The following is an 18053-nucleotide window of genomic DNA, read 5'->3' as shown; positions in this document are numbered from 1 at the left end:
GGTACTTGATTTTGTTATATGAACATGCAAGGCAGCATATGAACCTATATGGCTAAACGTGGGCATATACGTTTTTATTTCAGATGATGGTTTGCCCTGGGCACATGAGGCTGGGCTCCTGGTTACTGTCCTCTGCCTGAACATCTCCTTCCTTCACCACTTCCTCCTCCATGTCATTTGTCTCCTCCTTCTGCCTGTCCCTCCTGGTCATCTTGAGCCTGTTGATCTTGGCCCTCCTACTACTACCTCTCCTGGCCTTGCCCTTCTGTTCTGTGGGTGGTCCTGTCTTAGGCCTCCTTTACCTCCCAATGGTCCCAGTCATGGTAATTCATGTCCTCCTGGTCCTCCTCTTCTTCCAGGTCATCCTCCTACTCCTCTTGCTGGTCATTATTTTCCTGCTTGTCCTCCTGGTTTGGTGTCTACTGTGTTTTTACTGTCTGGTCTTGATTCTCTCTGCCTCTTGGTACTGGTCTTTCTAGTCTTGTTCCTCCTGATCCTGTGTTTCCTAGTCCTAATGGGAGTTTCATATTCCTCCCCCCCCCTCCCTCCTGGTCACCTTCTCTTCTCCTTCCTTTTCCTGGGCCTCATGTTTCTTATCCTCTTGGGTGTTCTGGTCCTCTTCCTCCGGTCATCTTAATTCTCTGTTGCAGTTGCACAATTCTCCTGGTCCATGTTGTTCTGATCCTTTTCCTTTCCATCCTGTGGCACTTGTACTGCTTAGCCTTCCTCCTCCTCTGAGTTCTCTTCATTCTTCTCTTGGTCCTCCTCCTCCTTTTAATCTTTTCACTCCTCCTGATTCTCCTCTTTATCATTCTGGTGCTTGTCCTTTTCCTCCTCCTCATTCCTGGTCCAACTGCTCCTTGGCATCCTGGCCTTGCTCCTGCTGGTCTTGGTGCTCCTGGTGGCCCTAATTCTCGTATTTCTTTTGATCTACATTCCACAGGCCTAGCTGTTTCTCCTCATCTTCCTAGCCCTCCTCCTCATACTCCTTATGGCCCTCCTGTATCTGTTGTTCTGGTCCTCTTAGTATTGGCCCCCATACTCTCAGTCTTCGGGTTCCTCCTGGTCCTGGTCCTATGCTATACTGCTCTTGGTTTTCCTAGCCCACTATAGTTGACTTGTTCTTGTCCTTGTGGTCCTTCATCTCATACTTCCCTTCTTCATCCTTCTGGTACTTTTGCTCTTTCTTCCCCTCCTCCTGGTCTCCTTGTTTCACTAGCCATGGTCCACCTTATGTCCCGGGCTCTTCTTGCAGCCTCACAATGCTCCATGGTCCTCATGGTGCTGGTAATCCTGAGAATAGTACCGCTATTTTTTTCTTCTGCTCCAAGCCCTTATACTACTCTTGGTCCCCTGCCTCCTGGACTTCATTTTCAACCTCCTGATTCTCCTCCTCCCAATAAGTCTTGTACTTTTTTTTCTGTATCAAATGAAGACTGCAGTGCCCAGGCCACCCACTGCGATATCAATGTTGCAGTTGCACAAGATGTCTAGGGCATCGTTTTCCAAACTGATTTCTGGTGCGTCAATCAATCAGGATTTGTATTACGTGGCTGCTTCACCCGCAAAGAAAATCAAGGCGCTGTGGGGTCCTCCTGCAGGATCACACTGCCTGTTACTACTGGTTGAACATCCCGATTTTGAGGTCCTTCGTCAACTGTCGCATGACAGTGATGCTCTGAGGTGCAGGGGGAGGGTGTTCCAGGTTTTAGCTGCCAGGTGGGAGAAGGAACGGCGTCTGCTGTTAGCCCAGCGGGTGAGCTGGGTAGCTGCTAGCGAGAGGGATCTGAAACGGAGTTCCCCGGTAGGTTGGTGGGAATTCACTCTTTTGCTGAGGTACGCCGGTCCTTCGTTGTGCAGTGCCTTGTAAGCATGGGTGAGCATCTTGAACTGGCTTCTCTTCGCGACTGGTAGTCAATGGAGTTTCCTGAGGTGAGGGGTGATGTGCGTCTGTCTGGGGAGGTTGAGGATGAGTCTGGCTTCTGTGTTCTGGATGGTCTAGAGTATCCTCAAGAGTTGGGTGGTGAATCCTACATAGAGGGAGTTGCCATAGTCAAGTCTGTTTGTGACGAGAGCTTGCTTGATAGTTCACTGGGTGTTGGGTGGGAGCCATCTAAAGACCTTCCAGAGCATTCCGAGGGTAATGAAGCAAGCGGAGGAGACGGCGCTTACCTGCTTTTTCATGGATGTTGAGGATGATGCAGAGGTTGCGGGCTTGTTTGGCAGGTTTGGGGGTAGGGCCCAGCTCAGGTGGCCACCATTTGTTGTTCCATAGGATGTCCTTTCCTTTCCTGAAGACGAGAACTTCTGTCTTGTCTGTGTTGAGTTTGAGACAGTTGTTGTTCATTCATGTAGCTACACCCTTCATGCATTTTGGAACCTGTCTTCAATGGTCGTTGGGTCATTTGTCAGGGAGTTGGGTATCATCAGCGTAAGAGATGATGTTGAGTCCATGGCTCCTGACGATGTTGGCGGCGGGCGCTTACCTGCTTTTTCATGGATGTTGAGGATGATGCAGAGGTTGCGGGCTTGTTTGGCAGGTTTGGGGGTAGGGCCCAGCTCAGGTGGCCACCATTTGTTGTTCCATAGGATGTCCTTTCCTGAAGATGAGAACTTCTGTCTTGTCTGTGTTGAGTTTGAGACAGTTGTTGTTTATTCATGTAGCTACACCCTTCATGCATTTTGGAACCTGTCTTCGATGGTCGTTGGGTCATTTGTCAGGGAGTTGGGTGTCATCAGCGTAAGAGATGATGTTGAGTCCATGGCTCCTGACGATGTTGGCGGGGGGGCTGTCATGTATACATTGAAGAGGATTGGTCTGAGGGATGAGCTTTGAGGTGACCAGGAGCAAGAAGTAGGGGCATGTTGATCTTATATATCCTTCCTGTGAGATAGGAAGTGATCCACTTGAGGGCTGCTCCTTGGATTCTGATCTGGTGGAGTCTGTTGCTCAGTGTGTGGTGGGATACGGTGTCAAAGGCTGCTTAGCGGTCAAGGAGGATGAGGGCTGCTGCTCCTCCGTGGTCTAGCAGCATTCCAATGTCATCCGTGGCTGTGATTAGAGCTGTCCTGGTGCTGTAGTTTGCTCTAAAGATGGTTTCGGAAAGGTCCAGAAGGTTGTTGTTCTCCAGATGTCTGGTTAGCTGGATGTTGATAGCTTTCTTGATGACCTTGGCTCGGAAGGGGAGCAGGGAGATGGGTCAGTAGTTCTCGAGTTCTCCTGGGTCCGCAGATGGATTCTTCAGCAACAGCTTCACAACGGCATGTTTCCAATTCTGGGGGAGGTGGGCAGTGGTGATCGAGGAGTTGAGGACATTGGTGAGCTCTTTGCTGATGGGTTGATTGCTCAGGTTGAATGTGTGATGGGGGCAGGGGTCTGCTGGGGCTCCTGACTGGATGGATCTCATGATGGACGTCATTTCCTTCTTGGTGAGGGGGTTCCACAAGGTGAGCTGTGTAGGTGGATGTTGGTCATTGTGAGGAGGTTCATGTTGTCCTCAGTGGGGGGTGGAGGGTTGAGGTGCGAAATCTTGGAGCCGGTGCGCGGATCAGCAACGTTTCTGTGATGAAAACTACATCCGGGGCTTGTGCCGTGATGGTGTCCCAGATTGCAGTGGTATGATTTCTGAGTGAGCATGCATTGCTCAGGAGGTAGTTGAACTTTTAAGAGGTGTTGGCGTCGGGATTGTTGGCGGGTGTGTGTGACGCAGGTCGGCGGATTGGAGATGTGTGGGTGGTATCTTCAGTGACACAGGTGAAGCACCATTTCTAGGAGGAGAAAGGGTCTTCAGTGTTCCAAGGGAGGCATGAGCGCAGTTGTTGTTGTTCTGGCATCCGGGGTTCAGGGCTTGAAGTTGGTCTGGTGGTGGTCAGCGGGGGTAGGGTCCTGGAGCTGTGTGTGGTCCAATTGTGCATGCAGTGTGCCCTCTGCACACATCAGCTGTGTGGTTGTGTAGCGGTCTCCATGTAGTGGGGTGACAGAGAGCTGGTGAGAAGAGGGGGGAGGGCGTGGTGGAGGCCTGCGTGGGAGAGGTGCTAGCACCGAGGAGGGGGAGCAGGAGGCAAAGAGCGGGGGACCTCTTACCAGTAGGATAACACTGGGGGAGCGCCGTGATGCAGTCGACAGGTGGCGGGACCAGGGGCAGAGGCAGGCTGGGCCTCCCCGGGGAATGGGTGGGAAGGCAGGCACAGAAGGGCATGCTTAGCAGGACAATCTGCCAGGGTCCAAGGGTGCACTGCAGGGAAGCTAGCTGCAGTGGAAAGAACTAGTGCTGGAGAGGCAGATGGGCAGATGCTAGGTCTGGGCACAGCGAATGAAGAGCAAGGCGGCGATGAAGGCGACTTACCTGTAGACTGCGGCAAAAGAGGGAGGGCCCAGCCTCCTCCGGGCTCTGAGGGGTGCAGACAGGCCTACCCTTGGCTCGGGCGATGTCCACGCACGTCCCACGATGCGGGAGGAAGCACCCAGTTAAATAGGGCTGCAGGCACAAAAACTGCAGCAAAACAACAGCAGGTCTACTCCCAGTAGCGGAGACTGCTGGGAGTTGTGGTCTTGCGGGTGTGGAAGGTCTATGGTAGTCCATCAATGCAGGAGGAGGCACCAGTTAAACAGGGTTGGTGGTGCGAAAACAGCAGCAAAACTGCAGCAGGACTACTCCCAGTATGGGAGGCTGCTGGGAGTTGTGGTCTTGCGGGTGGAGGGCCTATGGTAGATCTGCGTTGCAGGAGGAGGCACCCAGTTAAGTAGGGTTGGTGGTACAAAAACAGCAGCAAAACAGCAGCAGGACTACTCCCATTAGTGAAGGCTGCCAGGAGTTGTGGTCTTGCGGGGGTGGAGGGTCTATGATAGTCCTGCGATGCAGGAGAAGGTGCCCAATTAAATAGGGATTGTGGCACAAACAATGACGGCAAAAAGACAGCAGGACTACGCCCAGTAGCGGAGGCTGCTAGGAATTGTGTTCTTGCTTGGGGGTAAATGGTCTTTGGTAGTCCTCTGGGTCTGGAAAGTCTGAGCAACAAATAAAGATGCCTTTAGATTCTGTGTTTATCTTGTCGCATTTGAGGGTGCTTCAAAGACAGAGGTCAAATGTCAGGCTATGGATTTACAAATTGCTGATTATTTTTTTAACATGGAGACTGGTGTCTGCTTTTCTTTATCTGACTCCAAAATTAGAGGATATTTAAAGTGAGTTACGTAACAATCTTGCTGAAGTACAGAGCGTGTGAAATGAAAGGCTGTAGGATGTTTTTTGCAATACACAACAACATGTAAATACCTCTAAATTAACTGTTTGCATTCAGCAGTTAGGAAAGTAAAAACGAAGCCCATATTTTGTCATTCTGAAGTGTAATGGAAGCAGGGATTTTAATAGAATCAGAACAAATAAAGACACTTTACTTGATGATGAACAAATGATTAATATTCACAGAAATACGATTTACACACATTATCACTTGTGTGCTATAAAGTCTTATTAGTAAAACTGTGTGGGTGTACACATTTTGTGGATATTTCAATGGAAAATCTGCTGGCTAGAAGTAACAATGCGCTACCACACAATGCTTTAGTCACATTAACAAATTGCTCATTAATATGCCCATTAAAGGTAGGTGGGTTGCGAACGTTTGTCGTACTAAAAATTGGGTTGTGGTTCTGAAATGTATGGAAAGAAGAGGTGAGTGGGACGCAAGAGTTACAGTGGAGATTGTGTTATGTTAAACATTGCTTTAGAAAGATGTTTCAAACTTTAGCAATGCTCATGAGGAGGAGTAGTGTGAGAACCTGCAGTGTAACGTGGAGTAAAACATTCCCGACCCAGCAGAGAAATAGTCCTAAACCAGCAGGAGACCAGCCCCAAACATCATTTCCCACAATTGTTGATTTATCTGTTTTTAGGTCGAGCATTCAAGACCTCCTGTATATACTTTAGTATATACTGTTAGTGGGATTATAGCCATCCCCTTGCTTTTCATTTGTTTGTTTCAGTAACCTTTAAAAATCGCTGCTTGCTAGATGTCAGTCCTGCCTCTTTGTCCCTCCTTTTGCTCTTTTGTTTACTCCCACAGAGCAGGGACTAAGGGCCCGATGTAGGAGCCCTAATACCGTTTGGAAACGGCCGATTTCGGCCGTTTCCGACCGGTATTAGGGTTTTCTAATGTAGGAGCATGCTTTACAGAATCGGTATTTTACCGAATCTGTATTTACAGATTCGGTAAAATTACCGAATCGGTAAATACAGACTCAGTAAAAATACAGAGTCTGTAAAAGCACTTGTAGGTAGCACATCTTTGAGTGCCGCAGGCCTTTCAGATTCGGTATTTTAACACCCAATCCAATTGGGTGTTAAAATACCGAATTCAGGTGTGCATGCACATGTGTGCATGCACACCTAGCCATGTGACAGACAGACATGCCCTTAGGGCATGTCTGTGTGCCACATGGCGCACGTGCCTATTTTTGGGGTGCCAGAGGGTGTCAAAGTGACACCCCCTGCACCCTTGCAAAATTCGGTATTTACCGATTCTGTAATTACAGAATCGGTATTGCCCATTGATTCCTATGGGCTTCAAGGCGCATAGGAATCAATGGTCAATACCGATTCGGTATTTACAGATTCGGTAAATACCGAATCTTAACGATTCGGTATTTACAGAATATGAAATACCTACATCTCCCCCCTTCATATTTACCGAATCTTAAATACCAAATCGGTAAAATTCGGTATTTAAGAGTCAGTAAATATGAATTACCTACATCTGGCCCTTCGTGCTGTATTTTTATACTTTGTTTCTTTATCTCTTGGTTTGAGGGACTACTTTATTATTTCTTTCCTGCTCGTGTTACACTGTGAGTGCTTCAGGCCCTTAGCTGCTTGCATTTTATTGCAGCATTCCTCCATCTCACCTCCTCCCAAGAAGCTGGAAAAGACCGGCTGTTGTGCTTCGATCAGAGCTGCTGTGACACAGTGCAAACTTACAAACTTTTGTTGGCTAAACTTAAGTTCTGGTTTATTTTTGCCAAGTCTCCTTTTCTCACTTTGCCTGCACACCTTCCTCCGTAACAAAACACAAGAATGGCAAATGGCAGAGCAAGTCGTGTGGGCAAAGGGAGAAAAGAAGAATTGTTTAACCATGTACTCTATTAGAAAACCGTTTCCTCTGCACAATGCAGGGCCTGTGTATAATTCTTATTTTATCGTCTCTAGGCACCATACGGTGCGGAGGCCCGTATTTTCGGAGGGTTATAGCGGTACGGCGGCCTGAGCTCTTTTAGTGTTTTTATTTAACCAAACATGTGGTTAGTCATGAATCAAAAAGGCCAGCAGTGCAATACCTCCGTGTTGTTTTCAGCGCGTCTGGCTGCAGGCAGAAGTGTAGCACAAGCTTGGCCCATGTGTGATGCCTCAGCAGATGGTTTTAGGATTCACCCACGCAGCGCGCATGCGCTGCATAGGATAAAGACCTTTTGAAATCGATCCGGTTTTGCAGGCAAAAACGTGCACGCGTTGCCATTACAAGCAAAGCACCGCGTGCACGTTTTTGCCTGTAAAACCGGATCGGGAGAGCGCGGCGCCATGTGTTAACAATTATCGCGCTCGCTCCCGCAAGGTAAGCGCTTCCTGCTCTCAGCCGCACTCCCCTCCACCCCCTACTTGCCTTCCCTTCTCTTAGCAACGACAGGGCTTCGCCAGGCAACGGATGCCTCATGTGGTCCTCGACGCGCAGGAACTGCTCCTTCCAGGCTGTGGGTGAGATTAGAGATCATTTGCCGAGTCGACAACAATCCTCTTATCTCGAAACAGGATTTGCAATGAATTTACAGCACTCCTCCTCCCAAAAAAGAGCTTCAACCCCGGCGTCCAGTCATCGCTCCTGTCTGTCACTGTGTTTTGACAAGTGGGAGGCCATGACAAGAGGACGCTAGGAGAGCGCTAGTGTGTGTGTGACCTCAGGACTAGCCGGAGCGCAGGTACGTTTAGTATTCTTGGTAGTTATGTAGCCTCTAACACTCCCTGTACCAGGCCTGAAACCCTTCACTGAGTGGCCCAGTTAGCAATACATTCTGCGCTTTGTATATTTTCCGCGGGTGATACCGGATTGGACTTTCTCAGAGCCCCCAAGTCTCCCGGTGAGACGCGGTATACCTGGCTAGCAAGCATTTTGTCCGGCTGTTATCCCCTCTCTCCATCCATCAGGTGTAAGTGAGGCCTGGCTGTCCGTGAAAGCATCCCCTGCTACGTATCCCACCTCGAAGCGCTGGAAATGCTAGCACTATGCAAATGTATCATTTTATTTCACTCTCCGTTTGTGATTCTTTAAACTCGTCTAAGAAGTTAGAGCAACATGTGTTGACCCCTACACATGTTTAGAACTCAACGGGTAGAATTCACACAGCGCTTAACCAATTCCTACTCTTCCTTTCTCTACATATCCTCATACAAGTTTCTTTTCATCCATTCTCTCTCCCCAGTCACTGTTTTCCTCTTTCTAATTTCCCCTTATCCATTTTCTGTCTTTCTCTTGCTCTGGGTCAGAGTATAGTGATGACAAATAAGACTCTCCCCCAGAAATCAGGTGCCTACCTCTTTCAACTTCGGAAAAAATTAAGCACTGGATACATTTGCACTGCTTTGTGGAAAGGAACAACGTGGCAGTCTCCCTTTTCACCCAGAGCTCCTACAATTTAATTTCCCAAAGCGAGGATTCCTCGGTGATTGTAAAACCACAAGCCAGGTTTTAATCTATTCAGTTGCCTTTTTTGTGTGATTTTTGCTGTCGTGGTAGTCCAAATAACATCTGTGAAGTTTGCACAGTTCAGTGTTACCTACTTTTTTTATCAGCTACCTCAAATAGGCCCAGCAAAGCTGCACACGTTCATTATATTACACGCCATCAAATTGTATAGTGAAAACTTAAAATTACAAAGCACGTCATTCAAGGTCACATAATTCTTGGTTATTTTACTACAAGTAATCATATAAATCAGCATGCTACTCTATTATCTATGTTTGTAAACATTACTGCAGAAGGAATAAAACACAACGCCCTGAAACAAGCATTTCTATGGCTGCTGTCTCAAATAAATGTAAGGAAGTTTCTAAAATATCCTCTTTGCCCATCTAAAACTTCACAATTTAATAGAGCACGTGCGACAGCATCAAGGCAAGTCTCAAAGAACTTTCAAACGCAATCACCTCTCAGAAGCTGTTGCCATGCTCGAGTGAGCCTGTTAACAGATACTTGGCTGAAATGAAAGGGCAAAACTAACTCTGCTAGGTATATTGTGCTGCATAACTAAATACCTATAAGGCCCCAAAAGCGAGACTTATTGGCTATGCCAATTCTTGCTGTTTTATAGAGCAGGCTTTGCTTATTCGGCAAGACACAGCAAGGGGCAGCAACGGCTAACTTTATACACTTTATAACTTCAAAGGAATTTGTGCTGATAAAACGGGAATTTTGAACTATTGTTTGTTTATTTTATACAGACTTTAATATAGCCGCATACGGGCTGGAAGTTGTGAAATTAAAGGAATATGTAGCAGTATTTTTCTTATCTACATTTTTGATTTCTCTCTGGCAGCAATGTGTCAAGAGATTAGTGGTGTTTTTTTGTGGGAAGCCATGACTCGGAACCCTTCCGGAAGGTGTTTGAAGAAGCAAGTTGGATTACGATGTGTTCCCTATACATGCATTTGTTTAAAGCCTGTTATTATTTTAGACTGTACATATGAGTAAAGCGATGAAGATTTGTAATGTTTCCTGAAACATGGGGTTCTCTTTTCAAGGCTAACTAGGAGAACCAATTTGTAACGAAGCAAACGAGGGGAAAGCATTCTAAGAAGCAGCAACACTTATCCCTTCCCCCCTACCAGTGAGGTAGACTGACTGATAGAAAGAAGAGTCTCCCCTGAAAGCGTGTCCGAAAATCAATTGCAAATCCCTGGTTTGGAAGTTCTCTCATTATCATATGTTGGTTTCTTTGCTAGCTTACATCTATTCACGAATTGTATCTATATCATTTAGAGTGCCGGGGTTCAGTCTTTCTAACATGGGACAGCTAACCTGTTTGTTTTAGGGAACAGCCAGATCTTAATATTATTTTTATAATTCTCAGTGATTGCTTAATATCTATTTTTCTGTAGGTTGAGCCAAAGCCTCCCATTCTGTGCAGCATACCTATATGTTTAGTGTGCACAGCCAATATCCCTGTTTAACATGTGAATTGTACATGTGTTTTTTATTGTACAGAATTTATCGTAGCTCTTCCTGAAGAAGGCTTGCATGCCGAAACGCGCGTAGAAGATTTTTGAACTTTATTACATCTCAGACACTTGTGATTGTTTTCAATGGAACTGTTTTTATTCTTGTCTTTAAGTAATTGATTGTTTTATGCTTGTGCTAGGTAATTAATACATCACTGGACATCATGCCATGCACAATCATTTTTATGTATGTTTATTTCACAATTTTTAACTTTTATATGAATAAAATGATACAATTTTAACTGTCTTTTGACTGGTACACTGAGCTTATGTGGCTATCACTTCTTCATGTATAGGACTTGATTTTCTATAAAGTCCTTAGTTGTCTAGGAATGTTATGTACTTGATTAGTGTGCACACACCACCATACAATACACTGCCACACAACTCAACACCACCCAACATAATTACGCTCCACATAATACCACTCAACGCAACATGATTCAACTCCACGTAATTACACTCTACTCAATACCACATAAATACACCCCACATAAAACCATTCTGTCACAGTTTCACGCCACACAATTTAACTCCACACATTTCCATTTCACACTACATAATTTGATACCAAACCACATCATTCAACTCAACAACCCAATTACACAATGCACCACATACAGCCAATCCACACCACAGAATTCCACATAAATGCCACAAAATTCAACAGCACACCATATAATTAAACTCCACTACACACTCTCCGTAGCACAAAAATCCATTCCATAAAATTACTCTCTAAGCCACACAATGCCATTCCATATAATTCCAGTACACTCAATATCACATAATTCCTATCCACGTAATTCCACTGCACACCATGCTACATAATTCCACTGCACAAATCCACTCCACACCACACAATTCCAATCCAACCGACATAATTCCACACCACATACATCCAATCCACACCACAGAATCCCACATCATGCCACAAAATTCAACAGCACACCACATAATTAAACTCCACTACAAACCACTGCATAACACAAAAAAAGTCCATATAAGTACACTCTAAGTCATACAATCCCAGCCCACATAATTCCAGTACACAATACCACATAATTACTATACACATAATTCCACTGCACACCATGACACACAATTTCACTGCACGAGTCCACTCCACTCCACACCACACAATTCCATGCCACAGAATTCCACAACAATTTCAATCCAATCCACCTAATTCCACTCCACACCAAATACATCCCGTCCACTCCATAAGACAAGGGTATAAGACATTGTCTATTTACAATGCCAATAGCTCTAACTCTCGCAAAAGTGAGACCTATTGGCTTTGGCAATGCTTGTTTTCTTTATCAGGGCTCACCCCTTGCATGCTGGGTAGGATGCTCCTTTTTCATTTAGATGATGAAGTATAATTAAGGGGGCAGGTTAACAGGCCCCACTGCTTTCAAATTAACTTCTTGCACAGTACATGGCTCTTCCTACTAGCCAAGCATAAGAGTTGAATTAGTGAAAAGCGTTCAATAAACCTTTGGAAACAACAGCTGTAATGATTAAATATTTTTCATTAAATGGTAATAATACCTGTAAGACTGTCGAGGTAGAGTATGAATTTTTTCAGGAAACTAGCGGCATTGACTGAATCTGAAGAGATAGAATAAATACATCATTAACATCTCAAAGTAGAAGACACAAAAAGTGATTTAAAAATTTCGACTGTAAAATATGTAACTGGGGAATTGACAGCACTTTTCACTAGAATGTCTGATTCAAGCAAAAGAATATAAACACTTGTGTCTCACATTACCTTAACAAATGATAAAACCAGGGAATTATCAGAAAGACAAACAGCAAATCAAACTCCCTCTCCCATGCTTTGGCTTGAACTCTTCTCTCCTTTCCCTTTTTCCAATACGATCCAAAACATGTCTTTACCATTTATGGGAATACTAGTTTCACTCAGATCTCCACATCCCTTTTCTGTTCTGCCATTCTATCTTACACCTTGACCTCCTTGAAAGTCTGCCTGCACATGGACGATAACTTCCAATCTCCACTGTCACCTCTCTGTGTTCCCCCTTTTTTCAGCTTAACCAACATATGTTTTTCTTACTTTCCTTCTTCAGTTCCTTTCTTCTACCAGAAATATTCTACCGTGGGGGTTCTTTCCGTTCCACAAATGGACATTCTTATTAGTAAACTGTTCCTTAACTACTTCAATCAGCTTCATCCTTTTGCACTACAGGTATAGGTGCACTTCATCCTGTCTGCACAAAACCACCAGTCTCTATATTTTGTCTTTAGGGCCTATTCACAAAGGTAAACTTACATGTGAGTAAATCTACACATGTAAATGTAATTTTACGCTTTATAGTAAATTATCCCATTTGGCATGTAAACATACTAGAATGTATAGACTTACATGTTCCCACCCCTTGAACTCAGGCGGTGGAGCCTAATTTACAAGTGTATGATCACTGCTAGTATCTTTTCACATGTGGGCTGGGATCTCTCTCACTCATGAAAACATACCCTTCCTCTTGCATGCATGCGGACACACCTGTCCTACTGCACTCACAGAGGCACACTACTCACTCAGGACTCACATGTGCACACCTCTCACGTTCACTCATGTAGGCACAAAATTCACCCAACACTCAGCACTCATCCTACACTAACAAAGGCATGCCACTTGTAAGAAATAAAATTATTATTTGGGGAGGGTGACTGCCGACTGTAAGGAATAATCATAACCCTTTTCGGGGTGAACCCTCAAGGTCACCAAATTAACTTACTCAACATCTTAGTAGCTATGGCACATAGCAGACAGGCTTTACTTAGGGCAATGTGTTAAGTGTTTATGCAGTACCAAAACAGTAATAAAGTTAAAATGCAAAACAATAACAATTCCACGCTAAAATGGAAAAGTAGAGTAAAATGTAATAAACAAAGTGGCACGAGAGTGACAAAAATCCAATACAGAGAACCAGAGATATGAATCTTTAAAGTTTTAAGTAGGAATACCACTAAGATGCACAAAGTGCCAATGATAGTCAATGGTCGCAGTAGACCAGGACCTGGGCTTAATTTGAAGCTGACTGCAATGGGGTGCGGGTTGGATACACCAACTAGATTCATCCTGGTCAAAGAATTTACCTTCTGACGTAGCCCTTTAAGTCCTAATCCAATACAGGAGTACAGATCTAATGCACCAGGGCCTCAGGCAAGGCACTTAAAGACCCTCATGGTGTCAGGCAGAAGCCAACAGCAGAGTTCAGTACAGGTCCAGTTGACACTGATCAGCTGGGCAGTTGCAGAAAAGGTCTCTGTTAACTTGTAGTGTCACTTTAGCTTGAATGGGAGGTCAGCCTCATGACCTTACAAGTTAACGTCTTTGTTCTGGATACAAGAGAGAGCAGGTCAAATCCTGATGGGGGTCTTCTCATGTCACAGACAGCAAGTCCAGTCCTCTTCTGTTCTTCCTCATGTCCAGATGTGTTCTGAAGTGGGTGGCTGAAGATGCTACATTTATGCCTGACACACGCTAGTGTGTGGGAATGACTCCTGGGCATTCGCTAACTAATGGGGTAAAAGTTCCTAGGGCCAACCCTACCCACCTTGGGCATTTTCAAGATGGAAAAAGACTTTAGCCACCCACAACTTGGGTTCTGAAGGCTAGGAGTGTGTGTGGGGATTGTACTAGGGTAATCCTAGTGTCTTTCAACATCAAAAACTAATATCCAGTTTGAGGCAGCCACTGTACCCACAATAAACCCAGATAGTCTGGTAGAACAAGCAGGGTTGATCAGCAACCAGAGAGTGTATACACAAAAATTGTCTTGCCAGCTTTCAAGTGTGCCCCAAAGTCTTAAAAGTAAACCCAACATATCTGTCAAGCAGGATTTGATACTCAAGCACAATTTTACACTGTAATGTCAACAAGTATAGTCACAGCCCCCACCCTGGATATTCGGTGAGGATCAGAGGTATCATCTCTATTCATTCAAGTCAGCCTATTCTTTGCCTGTGGGAAACAGCTCACACCTGCTTCACACCTAAAGAAATGCTAATTCCTGGCTTGGAGAAGTTTGAGAGCAAATGCAATTCAGCCACCAGGAACTTCAGGCAGGGATAAGGTAACTTTCTAAAAAGACACCCCCAGTCAAGAGCTAGGGAAGACTCATCAATCCCTTGATAGGCTTCCCTGCTCAGGCAATTGAACGCTGATAATTCGCCGCCTGTACAGTGGCACTTGTCTGTACTATACACCTCTGAACCTACCTGTATTTCTCTTTCACCATGTTTCTCAACCACTAACTTTGCCACTGGGTAATCCTACTACTCAGCTGATGCTGACACAACCTAGGAGGTAACTAAACCTAGCTTGCCCATAGATGCATCCCAGTTTACATACAGCACCACCATAACAAAGTTATGTGTCCAGTTTTATCCCCTATTTCAAATTTCTGCCCTCAATCCAGGGCAAGATCTGCCCAAAAGGCTAACAAACAATAAAGAACACTGGCAGATGTGAGTGGCAGGGACGAGGCATGAAGATATCCACTGCCAGGTGGATTCTCCAATCTGGAGCCATATGTAGGCCTCACTTTCTGCTGTAGGGCAGGCAAGCTATCTCCCACTGGCTCCTGAGGTCTGCCGGCCTCTTAGGTTTCTGAGAGTGGGGGCTGCACCCTCAGCTGATAACACCCTCCTTACACTCTTTCATCTGCCTTCATTAGATTGGACACCCTGCAACTGGCTTTCAGTTCAGGGTCTGTAGCATGAGACTGACCAGTTGTCTGGCAGTCCAGGATGGACATAGTAGTCCCCTCAAGGATGACACACTCTGTCTATGTTATGCAAGGGTCTGCCTAGTGCAGGTCTCCTGTCCTTTGTCTGTGTGGCAGCAGAGGCAGCACGCCCAGATAATTGTGGCCTCGCTATAGTCAGTGTTGAGGTGCACTACTCCCAGAGCAGGTAACCCCTGACCCACTGGTCCTCCTACTTTGGAAGGCACCGACCTCCTACCCCTTACTCTTCATATGGGCCAATGTACCCTTCATTTAGGGACAGTACCCTAGAAATAAGAATTTTTGGGGTGCCCTGGGAAACTGCCTCTCCCAGCTATTTTCTCACCAGTGGGAGCTCATTGCCCTGGATGCAGTCAATTGGTTCCTTGTGACTAACAGCACCCTCCCTCTGAGCAAGTACCCCCTCCCATTCTAGGGATACCAGGGCCATAGGGTGGAAAAGGTCCTGCCTGCACTACCCTACAGACTTGTCCATGCAGATACTGTTCTGAAAAAAACAGCTTTGATACCACCATGGTCTGGCTGGTACAGCTATCTCTCAGAGCAGTGAAAGGGGCCCCATTCACTCTGACATCCTGGAAGTGATGTCTGCTACCCTCAGGGTTCACCTGCTTACCATTTCTGTCCGCCTCACAACTAAGAGATACCAGGGCATGCTGCACCCTGTCCTCATGGGAATAAATTCCCCACAGGGTTACATTGGCAACCTCTCTTGAGACCCCACCAGGGGGTGTCTTCCTGGGACATCAAGAGTCCTCCTTCGCATGTCCTGACTGGAGACAGTCATAATGCTTGGGTGGGTGAAAGGGTGCCCCAGGCTTCTGCCCATCAAAACCTTTCTTCTGCTGCCTTTAAGGGGAATGGGAATCCTGTACCTCCAAATCTTTTTGAGGTCCTTTGGGTAACGTCTTTGTATTATTCTGCCCTCTCCTTCCTTCTTTGGAGGGGAACCTGAACCACCCTTTCTGTGGTCACTCCCACATACCTTCTTTGACCCTTTGGCATAGTGACCTTGGTATCTATCATGTGCTAGCAATTAAAAACAATTACGTAATATGCGCTGCTTCAAAACCAAACTGTACAGCCCATCATAATTATTTACTTTGCTGCCCTTCACCCAACCATCCTGTGCCTTACTAAAGAAAATATACAAAATCAACCCATGACTAGTATGTCTATCCCTGAACTACAAGCGATACATCTCTGGGGTTGAACCAAGTTTAGTAATTAGAACTTCTTTTATAGGCCATATGTCAAAAGGTCAGCAACTACAAGGGACAAAAAGGTATCCCTCCCCGGAATGGGCATGTGCTTCCGCAGCCTGGCCCCTCCAAGCTTGCTCTGCGACTCTGTGAATAGAGTCTTCTCATACCCAGCCCTTGTCTAAGTCATCCCCACAACATTGCTTGGCACCAGGTCTTTGGGGATAAAGACTCTTAACCTCCACTAGGCACTTCTATGTCACTGCTGCCATCATCACTGGACTCAGACGTTCTCTTGGTCTTCAGGCTCAGCTCTGTCTGACTCCTCCCGTTAGACAGAATTGTCTTCTCCTCCACAGCAAAGGATTACCCCTTCATTGCCAGGTTTGCAGCTACCTCCTTCTCCTTAGCAGCCGTAGCCCAGGTAGCCAGCTGCAACTTGAGAGTCCTCTTTGTCTATCCTCCATCGCTGATTGGGCCAAACTTCGGAACAACACATTGCCCCCTGCTCTGGACAACGGAGGTGATGCTGCTTCCTTGGGAATGTCATCTTCTGGCACTGAAGCCTCTGCAGAGTCATCTTCCTCAACATCCCCCATTTCATCCACCTCCTGCTGCTCATCCACTTGCTCCTATGGGGCGTACTTCCTCTAAAGCTCTGACTCCTTCACTAGCCCAAGCCCTCTCTCATTGTACATCCTCCTCAAATCTGGCACGCTGAGGCTGTCAATTCTGCTCACATCGACTTTCATTCTTTCAAAAATCAGAGGTGCAAAATTGGAGGGTAGGAATGAAATTTAGGAAAAATAAATAAATTACTAATTAAAAGTCAGAAGTTAATGTGAAAATAAAACATTGACTTTGATGCCAAAGGGTTTTTTGATTTTAACTTAAAATTATCGAGTGATTCTGCAAAACACAAGACCTGAATCCCAGGGGTGAACACCAATGTAAGAGATTGGATTATTATTTGGGGTAGGTGACTACACACCTCAAGGAATAATCACAACCCTTGTAAGGGTGAACCCTCAAAGTACCAATTTAACTTGAGTTCAACCCCTGGTAGCTATGACACACAGCAGACAAGGTTAAATTTGGGAAATGTGTAAAGTATGTATGCATTACCAAAACAGTAATAAAGTTAAAACGCAAAACAATAAAATCACAAGCCCAATTAGAAACATAGAGTAAAATATAATAAATAAGAAGGCAATAAAATGACAAAAATCCAATAGGGGGAAGCAGAGATATGATTTTTTACAATTTTAAGTAGGCATAGCACCAAGAAGCACTAAGTGACAATAATGAGCGATGGTCGCAATCGATGGTCGCTGTAGACTAGGACCTGGGTGCAATTACAGGCTGATGGCAACGGAGCGCAGGTTGAATTCACCAACCAGGATCATCATGGTCAAAGATTTTACCTTTCTACTTGGGGCCAGATTTAGAGTTCAGCAGACAGGCTATTGTCATAAACGTGGAGGATATCCCATCCGCCGTATTACAAGTGCATTATGTCCAATGGCACTTTTAATACGCCGGACAGGATATCTGACACATTTGTTAAAGAGTAACCTGTCCATCAAACTCTATTTCAGGCCCAATCAGGTAGATTCATAAAGCCGAAATCGGCTCGCAAAGGGCCAGATTCTGAGAATCTGGCCCTTTGCGAGCGCAATTTTTGCATTTGGGATTCATCATCCCAAATGCAAAAATCGCAATTATAGAATTCGCAAATTTGCGCGGAATAGCATTTAAGGAATCTCTATTTGAGATTCCTTAAATGCAATTCATGAAACATTTAA

The 18053-nt window shown here is 45.4% G+C and overlaps 1 protein-coding gene across 13 annotated transcripts in view; it reads right to left on the bottom strand.

Moving 5' to 3' along the window:
* Positions 1–18053, bottom strand: part of LOC144763708 (uncharacterized) — a 2434724-nt gene that overhangs the window by 2078967 nt on the left and 337704 nt on the right. For all 13 annotated transcript variants that reach the window (XM_078649561.1, XM_078649562.1, XM_078649564.1 and 10 more), the window contains one exon: positions 11820–11879. In XM_078649561.1, the coding sequence (XP_078505687.1) occupies positions 11820–11879 (60 nt within the window). The remainder of the gene's footprint in view (positions 1–11819; positions 11880–18053) is intronic.

This window comes from Lissotriton helveticus, chromosome 6 (assembly GCF_964261635.1).
Source record: "Lissotriton helveticus chromosome 6, aLisHel1.1, whole genome shotgun sequence".
In the NCBI taxonomy this organism is placed as follows: Eukaryota; Metazoa; Chordata; class Amphibia; order Caudata; family Salamandridae; genus Lissotriton; species Lissotriton helveticus.
Note: the sequence above shows the minus strand (reverse complement) of the source record. Positions and strands in the feature narration are given on the sequence as shown.